The 26,855-nt window shown below is 38.5% G+C and overlaps 1 protein-coding gene across 4 annotated transcripts in view; it reads right to left on the bottom strand.

The window, feature by feature from the left end:
- Positions 1–26,855, bottom strand: part of nphp4 (nephronophthisis 4) — a 313,994-nt gene that overhangs the window by 245,219 nt on the left and 41,920 nt on the right. For all 4 annotated transcript variants that reach the window (XM_022670986.2, XM_022670983.2, XM_022670984.2 and 1 more), the window contains exons 4-5: positions 18,967–19,136; positions 17,283–17,347 (exon numbers count right to left, since the gene is read on the bottom strand). In XM_022670986.2, coding sequence (XP_022526707.2) covers positions 17,283–17,347; positions 18,967–19,136 — 235 coding nt within the window. The remainder of the gene's footprint in view (positions 1–17,282; positions 17,348–18,966; positions 19,137–26,855) is intronic.

Genomic DNA, 26,855 nt, shown 5'->3' with positions numbered 1-26,855 from the left:
TTTACTGGGATTAAATGATAATATCTAACATCATGACTAAGGTTGCACCAAAAATAGGCAATTGCAATTTGTGAAAGGACACTTTTTTTTTTTTTAACATTTTTTATTTACTAAATAATGCAGTGTGTGTTCCTGGTATAGCTTTAGTATAGTTTCCAATAGTAAATTTACAATGTAAAAAAAATAATAATAATAAAAAAATCATTAAAATACAAAAAAAAAATATATATATATATTTGTATTGAATGAGAAGGTGTGTCCAAACTTTTGACCTGTGTTGTATTCTGTAAATTGTAGTTTTGCAAAAAGTAGGTTGCTACCTGCTGTAGTTGGGCTAATAGCCCTAATAGGTTTTACAGTCCTCCAGGTGGACGGGGTTGTTTCTGGTTGAGAGTACGCTGTGTGCTATTGGCTGCTGCTTCTCACCAGTGTGTGAATGAGTATGAATGGTTGTGTGTAAAACCTGTAAACTGTAAAGCGTCCTTGGGTTTCTAGAAATGCGCTATATAAGTGAAACTTCATTCATTCATTCATTCTCTGTCTTTCTGTTTGTCGCTCTCTCTTTCTGTCGATCTCTCTGTTGCTGTTTCTCTTTAATGTCTTCTGCCTCTCTCTATCTATTTGTGTCTCTCTCTCTCTCTCTCTCTCTCTCTCTCTCTCTCTCTCTGTAACACAGGGCTAACGGCGGTGTCAAATTAGCTGCACTCATAAAAGAAAAATAAACAACCTTGACATCTTAATTGGGTGTGACGCAGGCGAACAATGCGGCGGCGCTCGTAAATAAACAGCGTGCAATAACTGCAGCGCTGCGGCGCTCCTCCACCAAACTAACGCAGGAAACTTCTGCCCTGCAAGTAAATTCAGTTACCTCATCTCAGCTCCATAATACCTGCACTAATTACAGAGAGAGAGAGAGAGAGAGAGAGAGAGAGAGAGAGAGAGAGAGAGAGAGATCTCCACTGAATTAGTCACGATTAAAGCCACAATGTAAGAAATTCCTGTATAAATTAACTCTGCTGCTCCGCCTTCCTCACACTAACGCTACTCTTTAACTACAAACAACACCAGGCAGGACTTTAACACTACACTAATGTAAATATACAATACATATATTACACTATTACAGTGATAATTATAATTAATAAATTATGAAATCTTTTAACTTAGTGGTTTTTAGAGATGATATGGTCAAAACTTCTGTCAAAACGATATAAGTCTTATATAAATATGAATAAAAGAATAGCTACAGAAATGTTACAATAGATACCTGAAAAATGAATGTTCCCTGTGATGAACGACGTTCATGAGTGATAATAATACATACATTTGCTTAAAAAAAAGGTTTTAGAAACCTGCATAGAACCACACTGGCATCACCCCTCTTTTGTCAACCACCATCAGAGCCCCACCCACAAGATCAGTTGAAGAAACCATTTTTATCATTTCGGTCTGCTGGTTCAGACAGTACAGAGCAGGATCAGCCAGCAGACTTCTTCTGAGGGTGGGATCTGTACACTGTAAAACATTTTAAGTTGGTTAAACTCAGCAACATAAGTTCCCCTGCTGCCTTAAAAAGCTGAGTTAACTCAACTTGATGAAAACATTTGTATGAACTCAAGATGTTAAGTTAAACAAGTTGTTCAAATACTCATTACTTATTGTTTCAACTTGATGCACTGAGTTAAAACAACTCAAGTGTTTAATTTGTCCTTTTTTAAAAATGTTCTGTTTAGTCAAATAAACTAACAATTCAGCTTTATTTTAACACACACTTTCAAGTTAGTAAAACTTCAGTAATATTCACACAACTTATTATTTTAAGTTAACCATAGGTATTAGAAACATTTTTAACATTATTATTTAACTGCCAATACTGACAGTATATTGCTGGGGCAGAATAAGAGTAAACTCAGTAAAGAGTGAACTCTGTAGCTCAAAGCCTGCATACTGTGATCACTACAAACACAACAAAGTTAATGTGCTCTTACAGCCTACAACACTGAGGCCTGGCAATCAACACATATATTATATTACTGCATGCCCAGGATCAGGTAGCTTTGTACAACAGACAACACAAAGATGGTAAGTAAGGGAGAGACCACACCCAATATGCAGATATTGGCCTGGCAATCAACGTATATATTATAATTAGTGCACGCCCAGAATAAGGTAGCTTTGGGCAACAGACAACACAAAGATGGTAAGTAAGGGAGCGGCTACACCCAATATGCAGATATATGGTACCAGGAACCAATAGGAAAGCTGCATGAACCAACACTGTAGAAAGAGCTAAAAGTTGGTTGAAATCACATTTTTTCATTGGCTCAACAAACCTTTTTAAGTTTTCCGATTGAAAACAATGGAGTTGTACTGGCCGGTGAGTTCACTCAACTTAATAACATTAGTTCTTCTGACTAAAACACAGAATTACTTTTTGGAGTGTTGGTGACTCACGCAGCTGAAAGTAATCCCCTTTAGTTTTTTGCTCCTTGTTATTATTAACTGCTATGCGTCGGTTAAAAAGTGTTTAGCCCAATGCGCCCACGGTTTTAAAGTTGTAAAAAGTACTCCAGTCTTTTCTAACTTGCTGCCTATCACTCTACCTCTCTGCATTTTCAAATCTTCACACTTTCATTTTTTTTAACCAATAACTTAAAAACGTAAGTTGAATAAACTTGGGTAAATTTGAATAACTCACAGGAAGTTAAGACAATATGTTATTTTAAGTTATTTTTATGTAAAACGAAGGAACTTGAGTTCAATATACTAAACTTGTCATGGCAATTGGAATTGAAAAGAACAAATAAGTTCACATAACTTAATGTGGCTGTAATGTTTTACAGTGTACCTATTGTCCGATGTAAGAACTTTCAAAGAATGAGTTTTGTGCTTCTATCACAGTTAGGCATGATTAAGCCTGTTTTTTTATTATTTTTTACATTAGCACAAGCTAACACTAATGTGTGGCTAAGACTGTTAGCTTATTTGCATAAAAGTGACAGAGCCCTTAAATGGCACATTCTGAAAGGGACTGAAACTGGTAAGAATAGAGCTGTGAGATCTTTTTATCTTTATGTGAGAGGGATTTTGTGTGTAAAGAACTTAATGAACATGTTTTGTATAAAACATCAATTACCTCTATTCTAACTTGTGTAAAAAGAAGAATATGTCGTCCTTAAAGAAGAACAAACTGGTTTTATAAGCTAGAAATGACCAACATACCACGGTACCTGCTTTATCTTCACACTGCTATCCTGTCCTTTAAGATTTCACAAAAACACACACACACATTATTAGCCAAAATAATGATAACGCTAGTGCATCCAACATAGTCTCACAGTGTGAAAAAACAAGATTAATACACATAAAGCTGCTAATAGCAGGACTTCTATAGCAATCTGTTCAAAAACCAAATAAAACAAACCACCACACTGAGCATCCACAAGGCCTTTTACTCCAAACACACTGTCCAGAGATAAAACACAGCATTTATTCTCCCAATTACCTTTATATACATCCAACACTCTGTTCTTTATCCCTGTATTCTACCCTTCACACACACACACTCCGCACACATGCCTGCACAAACACACCATTCATCAACACAGGAGTGTGTGCCCATGTGCCAGCATTATTAGCCCCGGCTAACGCTATTCAGATGTCCTTCCTCCCTCAAACACACACACACACACACACACACTGTGTAATCCTGGCTCAGGAGGAACCGGGTCCGTCCAGGAGAAAGGCTCAGGTTCTGTTCAACAGTGGCCAGTGGCCCAGTGGGCAGGAGAACACAGAACCGGTGCAGACTGGCATCAGCCACTGGCACTGCCTCCTGGCTTCAGAACTTAAAAGTGTGTGTGTGTGTGTGTTAGAGAGAAAGAGAGAAAAAATGAGCACACTGACTAGTGTTCAATCAACCTATTCACAAGATAACACCTATTACGTCCCCTAGGGGTAGGACGCAATAAAGGTTTCAAGTGAGTGCCCACTCAGCATCAGACCAAGCAAAAACAACTCAAAATAATTAAGTAAAATTTTATTTTGCTCTTAAATTACACATTTGACCATTTTGCAGCTTCAAAACTTAAGGGACACAAAAAGACAGGATTCAATAACTTCAGGGTGACCCCAGGCCAAAACAACAAACAAAATCATCTAAACAGAATGAAAACATTTAACTTACCCTGTAAAAAAGAAAATAAAATACTAACAAACTACCCTGCCTACTCTCTTCAAAAAACAGAGACAAAAGGTATTAACAAAAAAGGCAGGTCACCCCTACGAATCCTAAAAACTTAACATAACAATAAGCAAACAAACAAAACAATACAAACAGGTTTGGTCTGTGCTGGTGGGCCTTCACTGGAGCAGCACATGTCGGCTCAGACAAGGAAAAAGGTGCAGCTCCCTGGACTCTCAGACAAAGAGGCTTTTCAAATCTCCCACCAGTAGATCCAGCCAATAGAATGCGAGCATGGGCGGAGCAACAAACAGCCAATTGCCAACAGAGCAGCCAATCACCAAAGCAGCCAACCTGAGAACAGAAAGAGAAACAGATCTCCAAAACTAAAGGGACGTAACACCCCCACCACCAAAATCAACATACCATGTGATTCTAACTTGAAGCTTGAGAAAGAGCATCTGCCAGAACATTTCCAGATCTCTTTTATTGCAAATTTCAAGGTTAAACTTGAAAAATTAACGTCCATCTCGTAATGCCGGAGAATTTTTCTTGAATAGCAGACTGGATGATCAATACCGCACAAATGTAGAAGGACAGCACCAGCTCCAGTCACACCAGCATCCACTTCAACTTCAAAAGGACATGAGAAATCTGGAGCAGAGGAACATTACAGAAACATTTTTAGAGTTGAATGCAATTTGACAGGACATGGACCACAGTCACCGAAGTCATTTGTCAGAGAATAAAAATCAGAAAAGTTTCTGCAAAAGCCATGTTAGTACACCAAAGACCCTTTCAAGGTCTTGCATGGTGCATGGCACAGGAAAACCCCAAATGGCCTGCACCAGGTTTAGGGTCAGAGAGGCTTGATGCTGTCTATCAAACACAATGAGAAGTGTCTTCAGATGATCCTCCCAGCTTGATGAATGAAGGACAATATCATCCAGACATACCTCAAAATCTGAAACCCCCATCAGCACCTGACTCGCCGTTGGAACGTGGCTGGAGCATTTCGAAGCCCAAAGGACGTTACTGTGTACTGCAGAAAACTGTCTGGGCTGACAAAAACAAACTTTAGCCACACAATGAATCTTGTGGCAACACAGTCCTCCATACAAGGCAGAGAAAAAGAATCTGGTTTGGTAATAGCATTGAGTTTTCAATAATCAGTGCAGAAACAAACCACAAGGAGGCTTTGGCACAAAGAAATTAGACAAATAATAAATGTCCAAGTTTATGAAAGAACCTATGATGATTTCCAAAGAAACATCTTAAAAACAGACAATGAAACAATGAAAACAATGAAAATTAAATCACTTGCATATTAACATTCAAATCAATGAGCTTGGAAATCAAACAGAAATCTCCAGAGAAAATTAGCACAACACAAATATACAAACTAGGAACTCAACATGTACATCTAAAAACAAACAAAAACACTAGTCCAAATATCACAACCTAACTGAAAATCCTACCACATCACCACTGCAATGTTGAGATTGACAAACTAAAAATCCAAACAGCCAAACCACATCCTCAAATGTGAAAAGACTGTATGAACAACTCAGATCCCCTTCCTCAGAAGCAAGATCCTACTCAAACTCAGACCCCCTTCCTCAGAAGCAAGATCCTACTCAAACTCAGATCCTCTTCCCCAGAAGCAAGATCCTACTCAAACTCAGATCCTCTTCCCCGGAAGCAAGATCCTACTCAACTCCCGCCCCATTACCACTGCAATGAAGGCGTTCAGTGCCCTAACAATTATTCTCTGGCTCAAACAGCAAAAACGAATGAAGTACCTTGCTGTGAAAAGGAAATTCCTTTACACAACAAAGTTAAAAAAATAATGGTTGAACAGCTAAGTCTAGGTACTGGCAAGGCTACAAATAAACAACTTAGTTACAAACCTAACCTAAACAAACAAAAAAACAAAATGTACTCTTTCAAATGTCTGCAAGTGATACGGAAAAATAAACATGACTAGAATACTGCTTGTGCTTTAAAATACATTTTACAAGATTAGAACTGATTTTATTAGCGACAACTGGCTTACACAATCCAAAATTACATGCTTAAAAGACTCATACGCTGAATCAAGGGCCTGTCTATCTGGCAGAGAATCACAAGTAACCTGAACAAAACCAATTGCTTTTGAAGTAACATTCCCGACTTTCAGAATGAGGAGACATATTAGCGGTTCTAAATTTGGGTACACTTTTCTCCGGACTAAATTTTTACCTGGGAGGCAAAACAAAGTTTCCCCTATGTGTAAAAACGAATTAATCACTACACACCACAGCCTATGCTACAGAGGAAATCTTAGTTCATCCAAATAAGTCACAATTTTGTTCAGCAACACATTTTTTTTAAATCCTCCAATAAAACGAGTTCACCAAGCTGCTCAAAATTTGTCACCTTGCTGGACTGAATCCAGTTATCAAAAGGGTTTGCTTTTTCACGAGCAAACTCTGTAAAGATCTGATTGGCAATTTTTAAATGCAAACACTATACAAACTATCCTCAAGAGACAATGCAGAACAGACTTCTTGAGCTCTCCCAGTCAATCTGCACTGCAGCAAGAGTGGCCAAACCTCCTTTGGCCCACTCAAAGCACTAGCTATGCGCTCAAAGCATCACAATACGAATCCACTTCAGATTCTCTGATTGTGGGAACCAAACTAATCTGCTTAATAATATAAAACTTGAAGTTTCTACTGAAAGTAACACAGGTGAGGCAACAGTAGTATTTGCTAAGACTACAGAGGGTGGTATAGGTGGAGACAAAGCTACACAGGGAGCAGGAGAGGCAACTCCAGCTCCATGTGCATCTCCACTCTCCATTTCATACTGCCTAACACATAGGAGCTGATTTATGCTCCTGGAGTTTAACTTGTAGGTCAAACTTTTTCAATCTAACAGCTAACTTAAACCTTCATTACCTAAGCCAATAAAAGTATGTAAAACAGGAGCTTGACCAGAAAATTTAGATGAACCAAGACTGGCTGTATCTAACACTGGCTCTGAACCAACAACTTCAGAAGGCAAAATCCCAGCAGAAACCAATCCCTCCTGCACTACTTCCATTATTGCCTGTTTATAGCTGATTTGGACACAGGAATATCATAAAAATCTGCAATCAACAATAAATCAGACCTACGGCAACTACATAAAGCCTCCAAAAAGGATTCTGACGAAATCCATAACATCTAACCACTAACATACTTAAAATCCTCCCACCAGAAGAAAAAACTGCCAATCAGAAAGAATCAAAAGTCACTTACCAGCAAGGGACCCACATTACACCAGAAAAAGCGACGGACGAGCCCCCATTTATTACGTCCCCTAGGGGTAGGACGCAATAAAGGTTTCAAGTGAGTGCCCACTCAGCATCAGACCAAGCAAAAACAACTCAAAATAATTAAGTAAAATTTTATTTTGCTCTTAAATTACACATTTGACCATTTTGCAGCTTCAAAACTTAAGGGACACAAAAAGACAGGATTCAATAACTTCAGGGTGACCCCAGGCCAAAACAACAAACAAAATCATCTAAACAGAATGAAAACATTTAACTTACCCTGTAAAAAAGAAAATAAAATACTAACAAACTACCCTGCCTACTCTCTTCAAAAAACAGAGACAAAAGGTATTAACAAAAAAGGCAGGTCACCCCTACGAATCCTAAAAACTTAACATAACAATAAGCAAACAAACAAAACAATACAAACAGGTTTGGTCTGTGCTGGTGGGCCTTCACTGGAGCAGCACATGTCGGCTCAGACAAGGAAAAAGGTGCAGCTCCCTGGACTCTCAGACAAAGAGGCTTTTCAAATCTCCCACCAGTAGATCCAGCCAATAGAATGCGAGCATGGGCGGAGCAACAAACAGCCAATTGCCAACAGAGCAGCCAATCACCAAAGCAGCCAACCTGAGAACAGAAAGAGAAACAGATCTCCAAAACTAAAGGGACGTAACACACCTCACAACTTATACAGGTGTGGGTATTCTCAAGCTCTCAAGCCGAACCCTGTGGTAAGATTCAGATAAACATATATTCTTGCATGTGCCCAATAAGAACTATAAGCTATTGGATTTTCACTATAACACAATGCTACCATAGTGATATTGGACACTATTGGACAGTTCAACACGCTTAGAGGAGAACACTAAACCACTAGTTCTGTTGCTTAAGCTAAAAGCTATTACGGATTAAACTAGTGACCAGGTAATATACATACTAGGGTTGCACGATATATCGTGTAAGCATCATCATCACGATGAGAGCATGCACAATATTCACATGGCAGGATGTGTGGCATCACTTAAGGCAATTAAATCAAACACGTCACGTTGCAGTATTTTGATTCTTGACACTAGAAGTAGATACACAGCGCTGTCTTTGTGTCTGTGTGAGTGACAAGCTGCTGCTGCCTGAGAAGCACGAGGGGAGGGGGAGCGTGAGGGGGTGGGGGGGCACGAGTAAACATGAGGTAACTGCCTCTATCCACTGGCCTCTATCCACGTGGTTGGGCACGTGCTTGTAAACGTGAGAACGTGTGGAAAGCTGTGCACCTCAGTCCCATCCAGACGTCCAAAAGCTCTGCATCTTTTCTGTTATTTTATTAATTTCTCATTTTCTGTAAATAAAAGCTCTAAATGAGAATATTTTTATGTGGAATTTGGGAGAAATGTTGTCTGTTGTTTATAGAATAAAACAACAATGTTCATTTTACTCAAACTTAAACCTATAAATAGTAAAGAGCTGTATATTTAGAAACCTGCATAGAAACACCCTGGCAATACCAATCACCTGTCAACCGAAACTAGAGCCCCACCCACTAGATCAGTTAAAGAAACGCCATAATTTCGATCTGCTGGTTGAGAACCTCGGACAGTACACAGCAGACTTCTTCTGAGGGAGGGATCTGTACCTACTGTCCGAGGCAAGTCAGCAAATGTAAGACCATGTAAAGAAACTTTCAAATAATGAGTTTCGTGTTTCAATCACAGTTAAGCATGAACTAGCTTGGTTTCAATTTCCTTTTAGGATGGGAGTTAAAAATTGACTAAAATCAAAAATCATATTTTTTGTGAAAACACCGAATACTATTTTTTTTTAGGCCATAATCGCCCAGCACTGCCGTACTCCATACTCAGAACCGTTCGGTACTCGGACCTGCAGTGGAAAAAGGTGCTTCAGTAAAGTGTGTGTAATATACTATGTTTGAGTGTGAGAGTGGAGTGGAATGGTGCAACCAGCACTCCTCACCGTGGCACACAAACACACCAACAACCCACTCCTGTGCCCCCGGGGGGCGGCGGCTCGTCCTCCTCCTGCACTTCCTCTCCAAACACAAGGCAGAGAAGTGCCGGCTCACTCTCTCCCCCAATTACATTACCTCTTATCTCCTGCACTTCACACCCATTCAAGTGTCAGTCCACTGTTTTCCTTTTTTCCCTTCTTTAAAAGGTGAGAGGCTCTCGAGTCGCGAAGCAATTGGGGAAACTGGGGGGAGGGGGAGGAGGAGGAAGAGGAAGAGCACTGGGAACCAGACAGTCCTTTATTTAATGTCACCCGGGGTGACATCTTCAAATTGAGTACAAAAAAAAAAAAAAAACGATGTTGTACAATCCTCAGGAATAAAGGTGGGCACTGGGAACGGTCACTTACAGCACAGCTCAGCCCAGGGGAGGGTCTGACAAGCGATGTGACTGGTCGATTAGTTTGGTCAGATAAAAGAAATAGAAAATATACGTTTCTAGAGAGAGGGGATTCCTCAGGGGAAAAAAGACAAAATAGCAGCAGTACCCATGAAAGATTGAGTCTCTGAGGAGCAAAGAAGAACAGAGAAGTGGGAAAATTATTGAAATGTATAAAAACTGCATATTTATCCGTCTACGTCCCATAATATCATTAAACCATTCAAGGATTAAGGAGGAATTTCAGTGTAAAAAGGATAAGAGCACCATTCTAGCTAAACCCTCATATTTTAGAAGATATGGCCGTGGCCGTCCAACCAAACTGACAGATGGAGCAAGGAGGCCCATGGTCACTCTGGAGGAGCTGTAGAGATCCACAGCTCAGGTGGGAGAATCCATAAATTGTGCACTCCACAAATCTGGTCTTTATGGAAGACACGTACAAATAGAAAGGGGGGAATTCTAGGGGGGAATTCTTGGGGAAAAGACAAAATAGCAGCAGTATATAGAAAAGATTCTAAGTCTCTAAGGAATAAAGAAGAGGAAAAGATCCTCAGTTTGTATAAAATGTGCGAGAAAATGATTGAAATGTTTAAAAACTGCATATTTATCCGTCTACATTCATTAATATATCATTAAACCATTCAAGAATTGGGGAGGAATTTCAGTGTATAAGTCGAACCCCCGTATTTTACAATTGCAAACATTGTAAGACATGGCCGTCCACCCAAACTGACAGATCGATAAGAGAACCCATGGTCACTCTGGAGGAGCTGCAGAGATCCAAAACTCAGGTGGGAGAATCTATAAATTGTTCATTTCACAAATCTGGTCTTTATGTAAGACAAGGCTGTCCACCAAAACTGACAGATCGAGCAAGGAGGCTCATGATCACTCTGGAGAAGCTGCAGAGATCCACAGCTCAGGTGGGAGAATCTATAAACTGTGCACTCCACAAATCTGGTATTTACGGAAGACCAGGCTTTCCACCCAAAACATGGGAAACATGGTGGTGGCAGCATCATGGCAGCATCATGCTGTGGGGATGATTTTCTTTAGCAGGGACAGATCTGGGAAGCTGATCAGAGTTGATGATGGGAAGATGGATGGAGGTAAATAAGATAAATACAGGACAATCCATGAAGAAAACCTGTTGGAGGCTGTAAAAGACTTGAGACTGCGAAGGAGATTCACCTTCCGGCAAGACGATGACCCAAAACATACAGCCAAAGCCCAACCTAAATCCCATTGATCTTCTGTGGAGAGACATGAAAACTGCTGTTCACAGACCAATGCTCTCCATCCAACCTGACTGAGATTCTTCAGCTGTTTTATAAAGAAGAATGGGGGTAAAAATCTCAATCTATAGATGATTAAAGCTGGTAGAGATGAAGACTAAAAGACTTGCAGCTCTACTGATTTTGCATTGAGGAGGCAAAATACCTTCAATTTTAAAAAATGTATAATTTTGTTCCACTTAATTATTATGTGCTATTTAATAAGATACATTTATGTGAGTAGTTGTAAAGTGATAAAATGTGAAAAAGTTCAAGGGGTATGAATACTTTTGCTTGTAACACAACTGAATACAGAAAAACTGTCCTGGTTTAGATAACATTCTGCTGCCATTGTAAAATGTCCTTTAAATACCTTGTGTGTGTCTCTCTCTCTCTCTCTCTCTCTCTCTCTCTCTCTCTCTCTCTCTCAGTAAGAACATCAGGTGTTCAGTGTTATGTGAGCAGATATAGACAGATCACATTCTCACAAAGCTGCTGCGAGCGCTCTTCCATTAGCGCCTAGCGTCAGAGACCTCACTGCTCTCAGCTCTATATGAAACAGCTCAATTTTTCATTAGGCTCTCTCACTTTCTCTCACAGAGGTCATTTACTCCATCATACGTTCTCCGCAAATCATCCTCCGGTAACAGTTCTTGGAAAACTGCAGATAGAAAAATAATAATGCAACCGGATTGATGAAAAACTTTACAAAGAGTTACAGGGGTTTGACAATGAAACTGAAACACCTGTCTCATTTTAGTGTGGGAGGTTACATTATACTAAATTGGAGCAGCCTGGTGTTCAATCTTCATTAATTGCACATTGCACCAGTAAGAGCAGAGTGTGAAGGTTCAATTAGCAGGGTAAGAGCACAGTTCTGCTCTAAATATTACAATGCACACAACATTATGGGGGACATACCAGAGTTCAAAAGAGGACAAATTGTTGGTGAACGTCTTGCTGGATCATCTGTGACCAAGACAGCAAGTCTTTGTGATGCATCAAGAGCCACGGTATCCAGAGTAATGTCAGCATACCACCAAGAAGGACCAACCACATCCAACAGGATTAACTGTGGATGCTGTAAGAGGAAGCTGTCTGAAAGGGATGTTCGGGTGCTAACCTGGATTGTATCCAAAAAATTCATCTTCTCATTCATCTTCCTGTATTAGAGGCAGTATTGTATTTCTTATTGCTCTCTTGTTTTTCTGTTTTTCGTTTTTTGTCTCTTGTTTTGCCCCCTTTGGATTTGATGCATTTGTTAGACTGTCTTTTGGTTACGAACTTGAACTGGGTATTCTACAACAATGTCTGTATCTGGTAAGAATACTGTTTGCCTGGCAATTCTGGTTATTATATCTTTTTTTTTTTTTTTTTGCCTGTTAATAAACCTCTTTTTGCATTTTACTCAGCTAGCATCACTCCATCCAGTCTGGTGTTACACAGTGATGTTAGCCAATCAGAGGTGATATGTTCACATGAATGAAAATTCATGAGCAAGAGCTGAATCATGTCTGTATTCAGAGACCACTAATTCAGTGATCTAAAGCAGGGCTATACAGAAACACCGCCCTCTACAGTCTGTACAGACCACACTGACCCTGTTTTCTCTCCCAAAGATATTTTTGCATTAAAGTTAAAGCGTAGATTGATGTATTTGATGAGATAATCTAGGGAACATCACATACAACAGCATTTTTCAGCAGGATAATGTTCACCCACACACAGCAAGGGTTTCCCAGGAACACAGTCTCCACCAGATTATAGCACTTGCACGGCTTTTTGCACGGTTTTATTCACTCAAACTGCTGCTATTTGTCTTCCACACCAACAAATCCTGAATCTTTAGCCTCTGCTGGGCTGCACTGCCCCCGCGGTCGACTCCACGCTGCTCCCAGCCGCGGCGGAGGGAGGAGTCCTTCACAGAAACCAGCAGGAACGTCCTGTTTATCTTCCGCTTACAACAGAGCGCGCTCAGACTTTAAATATTAAATTTAATACCGTGCTTCACGCTAATAGCACGGCGTAAAGCTCAGCGTTAGGTAACACCGGCCTCCCTGGTTAGCCAATTAGACGAGTCTAGGAAACGACCCCAGGTAGTTTATTTAAGACAGCTCAGATCAGAACCTGTACAGTACTTCAGCGCGTTCGGTGCGGCGGCTGGAGCGGCGGAAGGTTCGAAAGCTGGTTCTGATGCAGGGCGGCTCCTCCTCCCAGCATGCCGAGGGATAATTGAGAGAAAGTGGCAGGTAGCAGAGCGAGAGAGCGAGCAGGAGATCCACGACTGAAGCTCCAATCTGAGAGAATTTTAGATCAGATTCCCTCCTTCTCCTTCTCTCCACACACTTCTGGCCTTCTTCTCACATTCACACACACTCCAATACACACACACACACGCACGCTAGGCCAAAGTCATTAGCATTCTCATCAGACACGGCATTATATCAGAGTTATTCACGACGCCGCGCTGAACCTGAACTTCTAAAAGAACACACTCGGAAACTCTCCTATAGAATAAAGGTGCCAGGAAAGATTCTTTGAACCTCGGCCATGAAAAAAATATATATTTTATTAAAGAATCAACTCAATCACAGTTATTCAAAGTATAATTTCTTTATAAATGAGCTGTGAACAGGCCTAAAAATAATCTAACATAAAATAAACTACTACTGTAGTTTACTAAATGGTGAACTTGGAAAATCTGCCTTTAGCTATAGTGCACTAGTGAGCTGGAATTCTCTTAATTAGTCTCATATTTCATTCTTATGTAATGATTTTTAATAATTAATTTATTTTATTTATTATATTTTTGTTTACTTTCATTCTTATGATCACATTTTATAATTACTTATCATTATCATTTTATTTCATCATTTACTTATACTATTTTTTTGAAAAAATATTATATATGTTTTATTAATCAATATTAAATGTACTTAAAGTATTTATTTAATTTTGTATTTTTTTTCTTATTTTTAATTTCTTATCTAATGTTTTCAGTCTCTTTTTTTTTTCTGTAAATGTTCGGCTACATTGCCTCATTGTAAATGAGGGTCACTCTCAATGAACTTCCGAGGTTCATTGATTGATTGAAAGTAGTCTTATGCCCAAATCACAATACACGAATTTCGCCAAATATTGACCCGATTTTGACTCAATTTTGTCAGAGCAGACAAATTTCCTGCTTCTAATCCAAATTTAAGTGTCTGTAGTGTCAAAGGTCTGTGCAGCATGACAGTCAGAGAGCAGTAATTTGACATGACCGACAAAAGCAGAGCATCCATCCGACAAAAAGACAAGCATGTTACAATTTTTGTTGTATTTTATCGTCTAGTTTGACACATGCTCTTGAGCAAAAGTCATGTACTAATTATCTTAATTAATCATGGGTCTAGTTAATTTTGGGCGTAACATAAAAAAAACAAAAAAACAATCAGAGTGTCTCTTGCTCATTATTCCTTTTAAGAGTCAGGTGATCTCTGACATTGAGAACCCAGGGGATTGCTGTTTTAACGGTGCAGCTACCTGGACGTGTCCAACAAACGCTTCTCTTAAAGCAGAGGAAACTGAGCTGCTGGTTGATGCTGTGAAGGAGCTATTTAATATCACCTAAACAGAATCTGTCTGACAACATGAAGCAGACAAAAGATCTCAAAAATCAGCACATTATGCACAAGTCATTGATCATCTATCAGCTTGGAAAAGGTTATAAAGTCATTTATTTCTAAAGCTTTGAGACTCCAGAGAACCACAGTGATTCACTATTATTCACTAATGAAGAAAAAAAAACATGAACACTGGTGAACCTTCCCAGGAGTGACCAGACTACCAAAATGACTCCATAAATTACTATTTTAACGTTTTCCTCTCAGTATATATATACATACAGCTCTTACAAACCAAACAGTGCAGATACAAACAGAGCAGCAATTGAGCTATTTTAACTGGTGGAGTTTTTATAACCAAACAGATCCTATTTTCTCCTCCAGTTTAACACAAAATCTTTCAATAAACTGAGATAATGAAACTGCACAAATAATAATAATAATAATAATAATAATAATAATAATAATAACAACAATAACAATAACATTGGTAGAAAGTTGTACTACTTCCCCCTTGCCATTAAAGTTATATTTATTCTCGGATTCATTTAAAAACCTGTGTAAAAAGACACACAACCCTTTTGTTAAAAACTCCATTATAGTCTGGCACAAAGTGCAGACTCATTTAGGCATTGACTCAGATTTATCAGGGTTTACCCCAATTTGGGGAAACCACCGATTTCCAGTAGGGGAAAAAGATCCAGGGTTTAAATTATGGGCAACGAAAGGTATCAGCAAAATTAGAGACATGTACAGTGAAAATAATGTGTTGTATAGCTTTGAGGAAATACAGGGTGCTTACAATATACCCAGGACTCATTTCTTTAAATATTTACAACTTAGGAGTTATATTTTGAAAAAATATAAACATCAGCTAAACAAACCACCATTATCCAGTCTTGAAGAGGTTATACTAAATCATATGCACAGTCGTGGTCAAGTTTCTGTTTCTTATAGCTTAATTCTGGAAAACTCCAATGAATCTTCAACTGACAAGAGAATGAAATGGTCCAGTGATATGGGCACAGAAATTTCTGAGGACGATTGGAAAATGCTGTGTCACACAGCACAGACTCAAACTATCAATACCAGATTTAAACTTATACAGTATAAATGGATCATGCGTACATATATGACCCCATCCCTTTTGCACCGCTTCAATAATAATAACCCTGACCTTTGCAATAAGTGTGGTTTAGAGGAGGGTACATTATATCACTGTTTGTGGACCTGCCCTAAAATTAGGGAATTTTGGGAAAAGGTAATAGACCGAGTCTCTGACATTAGCTCCACCAGATTGTTCATTCTTGGACTTGTCCCATCAGACTTAAGATTGTCTAATGCAGAAAAAAAAAAATGGTATATATGTGCTCATTACAAGCTAAATACTGTATTGCTATCTCGTGGAAAGCTATGGAGGCACCTTCTGTCAATGTATGGTTCAAGAGCCTTTCCAACACTCTGGCCTTGGAAAAATTGACTTATGCTAAAAAGGGGAAGCTACGGAGTTTCTACAAAATATGGGAACAATTTATAGACTTTTTGGAAAGCCAGCAAGATGTACAAGATGCATAGGATGTATATTTTTTTAACTTTTTGATGGAACTATAAGAAGGAGGGAGGGAGGGGGGTTTGGATGTTTTTTTTTTTTTTTTTTCTCTTTAAGGATGTTTTGTTTTTGTTTTCTTTTTCTAATTAAAATCTATTTTCCCTTGCATGTTGTTAACCATATGTATATATGATCTATGTTGTAAAAGATGGAAAATTTAAAAATTTTATAAATAAAGTTCTAAAAAAAAAAAAAAACAATAACATTGGTGACCAGACTAATTTGAACCTTTTTTCTCTCAGTCTCTACAGAAAGAATTCTGTAGGCTGGTAACTCTGATAAACTTATCCTGTACAACAGGGGGAAACTTTTGCTCTTCCTTTTGTGAGGTGGTGCTGATGAGTGCCAGTTTCATCATTTCATCATTGTAACTTTTTTTTCCTTAGTTGAGTAGTTGTTATACTATTTTAACGTTTTACTTTCAGCCTCTACAGCAAGAGTTCTGCTTATGTCTCTATATCTAAAGTAGCTACGCACAGTATATATATATATATATATATATATATATATATATATATATATATATATATATATATATATACACACATATACACACAGCCTACAGGCTACATTTTCTGGAGCTGGCGCCACAAAACAGGATTCATCATTCGCAAATGAGTGAAACGAGACTCTCTCCTCCGCCGCACACTCCACACAAACAAAATTCAATATACATTTCTACCCAAAAATAACACACTCTCCCCGGGGAGTAACTCTATATCGGCATTACTGTTTACAGAACGCATACGCTTTTTAAAAAATCATTTTTATTGATCAGCAGGACCAGAACAAGCCGCGGCGCTGAACTCTGAACGGGCGCCGGGCTGAATCCTGATTACTGCTGCTGTCTGAGGAGTGGGCGGGCGGTAAGTGAGGCGTAATGAGGTGGACGGTACGGTACTCACTCTGCAGGGGATCCCGTAGCGACGGGTGCAGCAGAACCCGGGGGGTACCGTGGTATAGACTCAACCTACAGCACAGAAAAAAAAACACATATAAACACATAACAAAGAGAAAAATGTAGATTTAAGAGTAATAACAGGTTGTGGTTGCTGAGGAACTGGTTGTTTTTATAATTATAGGATTATATACAGGATATGAATGGCTATAGTGTGCAGATGTTAGTATATCTGTCATTATACAGGCATATAATGATAATTTGTGCTCTAGAGGCATGAAAACCTTTTACGTTTAATCAGAAAGTACAGAGAAGAAAGCAAAAATAGTACATTACACCAGTTTTACAATCTGTGGGCTTATTTAAGCAGCATCACTGCAGCTGACTAGAGAACTGCTGGCTAAAAAAAAAGTAGTTATATTTTATTTTCTTTTAATATAAAGTACCAGTTAATTTTACCTACATAGTAAATAGTGAATAGTGGAGTGATCTATTAGACTATGAAGGAAGACACAAAAACATGCAGGTTATCTGAAGAGATGTTAACTTGCAGTTTCTAAAGCGGGGAACTCTTCCTATCCTGGGCCAGTCCTGATGAGTGCCAGTTTCATCACTTTAACATGTTTGATGTTCTTTTTTTCCATTATTTAGTTGAGTAGTTGTTGTTTCTCGTAACCTGGATTAGAACATTACTCAAATATTCACTATTCACTGTATACCTGTAACTCTACCTCTTCACTACTTTACTTTAACTGATGCTCTCAAACACTTTATTAAGAGACAAGAAATTCAAGTAATTAACTCTTGATGAGTTCAGCACAGCTGTTAACTGAAAGCCTGAATTCCAGGAGACTCTACCTCATAAAACTAACTGAGAAAATCCAGCAGAGATGTTCAAAACTGATCCTCTAAACAAGAGTCACATTAACTACTCCCAACATGGCTTTTCATTTATCCATTTATCATGGCAATCATTTAGTCCCTGTGGGCAACACTAAAATCACTATTATAAACTGTACAGCGACAAGACTTTCATTGTTTTTTACTTTTACCAGACATGGATATACTTTAGAGTAGTCTGAGGTGAAATGAGTTTTGATGGGAGCCATGATGCTCCTGAATGCATCCCATCCAGGAGGGATAAAAACAAAACACTGCCCATCCACACTAAAAACTGATTGGCTGACTCACATTCTCTTTGCAGAGAACAGGCCAATCAGAACTTGAATCGGTTTTGCATTCGCCATAGCACCACCACCTGGAGTAGTGAAGCAGTAACTTTAGTAAGTCTAATGTTTAAATAATATGTTTAAATAAAAAAAAGCATAAAATCAATATTTAGTCCTTTTAATAAATGTAAAAGGAAAAAGATCTTTACTTTGAAAATCAGAATAAAGAACTTTTACATTTTTGGCCAACTGCTTTTAGAAGTTTTAGAAGTTGAAAATGAGAAAGTAACAGTAAACTGGAGCTCAACTTTGAACCTTTTCTCAATATAATATGTGTAAAAAAGTCCAGCACTGTAACCAGTTCATAACCCTCACCTGTACCCACTCTAAGACCTCACACCCAGAACTCTTAGTGCCCCTGTGAGGAACGGAGGTGTGGAGAGATGCCCTCTGCCTCTCTCACACCCACACCGATGCCCCCGGCCACGCCCCCCTGCTCTGGGGGACAGTGCTGCCCGTTACCTGCCCTCCCCGTGAGGGGGTTCAGAGTCCGGCCCCCTGGAGAAGAGCTGCATGAGGCCGAATCCCGCTCCCGTTGCATTCTGGGAAGAGTCCGTCCTGGAGGAGAGCGAGACCAGCTCAACCACGGCCACCACAGAGCTCCAGCACAGCGGAGTGTGGAAATATACCACCTGAATTAAACACAGAAAGAAAGAAAGAAAGAGAGAGAGAGGGAAATGTGAGAACATGAATATACATGAGAAAAGTCCCTAAATAGTCCAAAATGATGTGTAACACACTTTCAGGGCTCTAGACTGAGACCAATTTGTTTGAAACATTTGGGAATTTGTGCCCAAATGATGCTCTAAACCACTTAGAGACACAAAAAAATGGTGATGATATTATATTTAATGTTTTATTGAATTATATGGTCATTTATCAAAGTGATGTGTATGAATTCTGCCAGTCAGGTATTAAGGATGGGTGCAGCAGCATTAGCATTAGCATTAGCATTAGTCATTAAATGCAGCACTAGCTCTTTCGCCGAACTGTAGTCTAACATGTTAAAACAAGCTACGTAGGATAAATTGCTAGTTGACAGCACTCTGGGTTACCAAAACACTAAGGGTTCCTCAGTCTAGCACTATCAGGTGGCATTTGCGTGCCCGCTAGCACTGCGGTTAGCTGCTAATGCTAATGCTGCTGCACCCAGCCTTAGTGCTGGAGAAACATATTGGAAATCTAAAGCTTACTGTATATAAACAGAAGTGGTTAATTCAACCAAATAAACAGTTTTGAGGAAAGAAATCTGTGTAGATTAACTTGTTTAACTTTGAAAGATTTTTTTTTTTTTTAAGAATTACAGTTTTGTTTACTCAGGCACTTCCCACAGCTTTCCCATTAGAAGAGAAACATGGCGACACCCTGGCTCACTTCGATGTAGCATCCTTACTAGTGTCCCTTAATGCGTTTTATAATCCGGTGCACCTTATAGTCAGTATGGTAGTCCATTACACTAATCTAATACAGTAGTGTAAATTCTGGAAATATTGTATCTTATTTTTTTAAGCATTTAAATCATGGCTGGTTTATTTTATTATTACAGAGCAACATACAGCTCTGTAAAAAATGAACAGACCACAACAGTTTCTGAACCAGTTTCTCTGATTTTGCTATTTATAGGTTTATGTTTGAGTAAAATGAACATTGTTGTTTTATTCTATAAACTACAGACAACATTTCTCCCAAATTACAAATAAAAATATTCTCATTTAGAGCATTTATTTACAGAAAATGAGAAATGGCTGAAATAACAAAAAAAAGATGCAGAGCTTTCAGACCTCAAATAATGCAAAGAAAACAAGTTCATATTCATAAAGTTTTAAGAGTTCAGAAATTAATATCAATTGGCATCATGTTCTCCTCCACCAGTCTTACACACTGCTTTTGGATAACTTTATGCTGCTTTACTCCTGGTGAAAATTCGAGCAGTTCAGTTTGGTGGTTTGATGGTTTGTGATCATCCATCTTGATTATATTCCAGAGGTTTTTAATTTGATAAAATCAAAGAAACTCATCATTTTTAAGTGGTCTCTTATTTTTTTTCAGAGCTATATTTTATAATTAACGCCATATTTGAGAAGTGTAGAATCTTTAAAAAAATAACATCTGACACGTGTGATTGTTTCCTGTAAATGATTGTTCATTTAGGTGAATAAAGATACAGGTATCAAACTATAACTCGAACTGTAAAAACGGTGTTGTACCAACACTTTTGGCTGGTAGGTGTAGTTGTAATTTTCCCGAGTGATGAATAGACTGATGTTTGATAAACAGATTCACATTTATTGGATGCACTGAAATGTAATATGGTCATAACAATAACACAGCTTCCTCGAGTTAGGCTAAACGAGAGAGTGAGAGACAGACAATAAGAGAGAGAGAGAGAGAGAGAGAGAGAGAGAGAGAGAGAGAGAATCATATTCCTCCCTCTGTTATTACACTTCTGTAATATTCAGTTGTGCTGAAAGACGTCCCCGGGCTGCAACATAATAGCTCTCGTTTGCCTCATGTTTATTTCATGTGTTTGCTTTCATTTAGCTCCACTGCTTTGTTACAATATTATATATACAGCATTATCATCTGAATTACAGACAGCAGGAGCAGGAGGTCACGCTGAACTGAGCTGTATGACGACAGTAAAGTGAAGATGCTCCTACAGAGACTTTTCACACCTCAATATCTGGTTATTACAGTTTATTCTGTACTGAATTTATTCCGGTTTTGAACATCCGTGTACGTCACAATTGTTAAGCTATAAAGACCAAATTTAGACGACCTATAGAGCTTAACGCGTTCTTTTTGAAAATATGCTGCACGAGACGGTTTTCATACAACTGCTGTACGAATTCCCCCATAGAAATAAATTAGGAGCCCAAAGTACTGTGTGTGTTCACGGAGGAGCTGCTGTATCAACCTGATTTATGCAAATATGCTACTTAGCAACCACTTAGCAACTATCAAGCAACACCTTAACAACCACCTAGCAACATATAAGCAACCGCTTAGCAACACCATAGCAACCACCATGGATAATCATAGCAACACCATAGCAACCACCTAGCAACGGCTTAACATCGTAGCGACCACCACAGACACCACAGCAACACCTTAGCGAACACCTAGCCACACCAACAGCAATGCCACAGGTACCATAGCAACACCTTAGCAACCACTTAGCAACTATCAAGCAACACCAACATATTAGCAACACCTTAGCAACCCCCACAGACACCATAGAAACCACCTAGCAACGGCTTAACATCATAGCAACCACCTCAGACACCACAGCAACACCTTAGCGAACACCTAGCAACACCTTACCAACAACAACAGTAATGCCAAAGGTAACACAGCAACACCTTAGCAACACCTTAGCAACTATCAAGCAACACCTAAGCAACCTCCACAGACACCATAGCAACCACCATGGATACCATAGCAACACCTAAGCAACCACCTAGCAACACCTTAGCAACCTCCACAGACACCATAGCAACACCTTAGCAACTATCAAGCAACACCTAAAAAGCCACCTAGCAACATATCAGCAACACCTAAGCAACCTCCACAGACACCATAGCAACCACCATGGATACCATAGCAACACCTAAGCAACCACCTAGCAACACCTTAGCAACCTCCACAGACACCATAGCAACACCTTAGCGACCATCTAGCAACACCTTAGCAACCACTTAGCAAACACCTTAGCAACCACAACAGAAACCATAGCAACACATTAGTTACCACCTAGCAACACCTTAGCAACAAAGACAGCAATGCCACAGGTAACATCGTAACAACGCTGTCCAATGGAAAAAAAGAAAGAAACACAAATTACATGTTAAATTTGGACTCTTATTCCAACTTTCGATGTGAAAATTCTCTCTGAGAAATTAAAGAGCAGGAGTTTGTGGGATTGTGGGATTTGTAGTTTTAGAGAGGAAGGTTGAGAGTGTAAAAGTGCAGCAGAGAGTTTCTGATAGAACAGCGTAAATCAGCTGGAGTATTAAAGCAGGAGTAAAGGTGAGCGAGGGAGCGCCGGCGCTAAAACACCGCTAATTAAGCAGCTTATCTGAATCAGCGGCGAGCAGAGCGGGGTAAACAGCGTGTCTCCGGTTCGGCGGGTGGAGATGGGAGCAGATTTGGGAGGTAATTATTTAGTTTTGAAGGAGAAAGCGGTTCTGAGCGCCTCGGGAAGATTCCCCACTATCTGCTGGGTGGGCGTCTCCCGGGGAATGTGAAATAAAGTGCAAAATCACACACAAACATATATAAAAAAAAAAAAATAAAATACAAACATGGAAAATGTACAATAATCGTCAAAAGACAACTGAATCCAGTTGAATCAACCGACAGGAATGAAACATGGTGGGTTGCTGTGCCAGACAAGGGCTGCAATTTCTGATTATTCAACATAATTAACAATAATGACTATATAAAAAAAACTCATTTAATCAAAAATCAATAAAAATATTTAATGTGTGATGGAGAGACTTACACCCAGCGGGAGCATTAATGGGCGTAATGTAAACACATCAGATATGGGACAAGACAACACCTGTATTCACTGTACCTATATATTAAGCTCAATATTCATTTAAACATATTCTCAGCGTTTAAATACCACATTTATTGACTTCTGTTGTCTTTGGAGTGATGGAGAAAAGAAGAGTGAGAGAATTTATCACAAGTTGTAGTCAGGGTTGCCAGATCCAGCAAAACCAAATCTGTCCAAAGTAAAAGTGTAAACTAACTCAATATCTAAGGTTGCCACAGACATTCACAACACAGTACATTTTTATTTTTAAAGGTTGGCAATGAAAGCGTTTTGGTGGACGCAAAAAATATATATAAATAGCTAAAAATAAATAAATAAATAAAAATAAATAAATAAAAAAACTCATCCATTCAGTTTTCACCCGCAACTATAAACAAGCCCAGTTTGGCAGGATAACATTAAAACTGGCAACTCAGGTTAAAGAGGCAATTCAAGAGCAAAATAGAAAAGGAAATACAAACATTAATACAAACATTAATAGTAAAATAAGTAAATACTAATAAACCAATGACTAATATAGAAATAATAAAGAGCCAAACTAATGGCATTAATATTATAAAAAAATTAATTATAAAACATTGAGTACTGAATACATTTCCCACTTTGTAAAATTTTAACAAAAAACTTCCTCACAATAGAAGAGACTGATTAATTTCTTAATTTAACTATTGTCTAAAACAAATGTCAATTTCTGGGAAGGTTAAAATATTTTTAATGTGATTTATAGGCCAAAAAATACGGTATAATATTGTTGTAAACTTAGCAAAACAGTCTTTTTTCATTCGTTGCCTTTGGGCAACGTTATGCAGGTTTGGGGGCTTCCTCATTCTAAAACATCTTATTTAAAATAGTCTGTTTGTTAACTAAAGTCATAATAGAAATTAATTTAGTATATGCACAGGGATATTCCTTCCAAAACATACAACTCATGCCAAAGAGGGTTAAATACAAAGAAACCACATCTTAAACATCTCCTCCAGAGATAACCAATAATATAACGGCAAATAACGCAATACAAACCTAACAATCTATATTACATTACACTCTCCTCTACACAAACATGAAGCTCAGCACTGTTCTACAGACTCCAGCAGGTTTACTGAGTAAATATAAAAATCTGATACACAGAAAAACACATCTCTACTGCATTCAGCCTCAGAGTTAAAGTCAGGAACACGCTCTCAGCACGGCCTACTCAACCCACAAACACCTGCATTAACTTCCCAAAGCCTGGCTCTAAAATCCCAGTGATTCACTCTGAAGGAGAGCGATGACTGACCGTGTGGGAAGATTATGAACAAATCTCTGGAATAAACACAGAAACCAGGTCAAAATACAAAACCCGATTCATCTCACATCTCACATCTCACACACAGCACATGACTGGATTTACAGAGCGGGATGCTAAAATCGAAATTTTTAAATCATTTAATCAAACATATGTAGGCCTGTCACAATAAGAATTCTTTTTTTGTGGACGATATATTGTCCCAGAAATTATTGTGATACGTGATATTTTTGTAATTTTAAGATTCCAATGACGTAATGATATCAGAACAGCATAAAAAAGCAATTATAAACTTTTTAAAGACTGCAAAAATTTAATTTATTATTTATTACAATAAGTTTGGGAATTACAGTTGTGGTCAAAAGTTTACATACACTTGTAAAAAAACATAATGTTATGGCTGTCTTGAGTTTTCAATAAGTTCTACAACTCTTATTTTTCTGTGATAGAGTGATCGGAACACATACATGTTTGTCACAAAAAACAGTCATAAAATTTGGTTCTTTCATAAATTTATTATGGGTCTGCTGAAAATGTCACCAAATCTGCTGGGTCAAAAATATACATACAGCAACATTAGTATTTGGTTACATGTCCCTTGGCCATTTTCACGGCAACTAGGCGCTTTTGGTAGCCATCCACAAGCTCCTGGCAAGCTTCAGGTCGAATGTTTGACCACTCTTCTTGACAGAATTGGTGCAGTTCAGCTAAATGTGATGGTTTTCTTGCATGAACCCATTTCTTTAGCACTGTCCACATGTTCTCAATGGGGTTTAAGTCAGGACTTTGGGAAGGCCATTCTAAAACCTTAATTCTAGCCTGGTTTAGCCATTCCTTTACCACTTTTGATGTGTGTTTTGGGTCATTGTCTTGTTGGAACACCCAACTGCGCCCAAGACCCAACCTTCGGGCTGATGGTTTTAAGTTTTCCTGCAGAATTTGGAGGTAATCCTCCTTCTTCATTATCCCATTTACTTTCTGCAAAGAACCAGTTCCACTGGCAGCAAAACATCCCCAGAGCATAATACTACCACCACCATGCTTGACAGTAGGCATGGTGTTCCTGGGATTAAAGGCCTCACCTTTTCTCCTCCAAACATATTGCTGGGTGTTGTGGCCAAACAGCTCAATTTTTGTTTCGTCTGACCAGAGAACTTTCCTCCAGAAGGTTTTATCTTTGTCCATGTGATCAGCAGCAAACTTCAGCCGAGTCTTAAGGTGCCTTTTCTGGAGCAAGGGCTTCTTTCTTGCACGGCAGCCTCTCAGTCCATGGCGATGTAAAACACGCTTGACTGTGGAGACTGACACCTGTGTTCCATCAGCTTCCAAATCCTTGCAGACCTGCTTCTTGGTGATTCTTGGTTGACTCTTGACCATCCTGACCAATCTCCTCTCGGCAGCATGTGATAGCTTGCGTTTTCTTCCTGATCGTGGCAGTGACACAACTGTTCCATGCACTTTATACTTGCGTATAATTGTCTGCACAGTTGCTCTTGGGACCTGTAGCTGCTTTGAAATGGCTCCAAGTGACTTCCCTGACTTGTTCAAGTCAATAATTCGCTTTTTCAGATCCACACTGAGTTCCTTTGACTTTCCCATTGTAGCTTTTGTAGCTGAGTCTAATCACTGGGTCAAATGAGCCCTATTTAAATGGGCTCATGAGAAGTCAACAGCTGTAGTCAATCAGAATCACTTACAAGAAGTGAAGAGGCCATGACATGAAGCTAATTTGATTGACACAACTCGCTACATCACCAAAATTGACAAATTTTGTTGCTGTATGTATATTTTTGACCCAGCAGATTTGGTGACATTTTCAGCAGACCCATAATAAATTTATGAAAGAACCAAATTTTATGATATTTTTTGTGACAAACATGTATGTGTTCCGATCACTCTATCACAGAAAAATAAGAGTTGTAGAACTTATTGAAAACTCAAGACAGCCATAACATTATGTTTTTTTACAAGTGTATGTAAACTTTTGACCACAACTGTATATCTATATTTAGTCCACACTGTGTGTATGTTATGGAGTCACAGTTATTGAAGCATGACTGGTTAAAATACTGTTCACTGTTATATATGTGAACAAACATAAAAATAAACACAATAGACGATATCACGATTATCAAAAATTTATTATTGAGGTCATGTTAATTTATTGTACAATAAATCAATATTGCAATTATTGTGACAGGTCTAAAAACATACGTAACAATAAAAAACAATATCACGATATTTCATGTTATTTTTGCGATAATGATACCCTTGGTAATATGACAAATCACTAAATTTAAACAAATAATAAAATCAAAAATATACTACTGCAACAAAATTAAAATTAAATTGTATTACTGTATACGATATGACACAGCACATTTATCACATTTGTAACAGAATCAGTCAATGATCCAGAATATCATGATACTAATAATAATAATACACTCCAAATATCTCCATATATCCAGGATTAAAGTAAAATAAATGATACTGCAC

Source organism: Astyanax mexicanus, chromosome 12 (assembly GCF_023375975.1).
Source record: "Astyanax mexicanus isolate ESR-SI-001 chromosome 12, AstMex3_surface, whole genome shotgun sequence".
In the NCBI taxonomy this organism is placed as follows: Eukaryota; Metazoa; Chordata; class Actinopteri; order Characiformes; family Acestrorhamphidae; genus Astyanax; species Astyanax mexicanus.
This window is presented reverse-complemented; position numbering and strand designations above follow the sequence as displayed.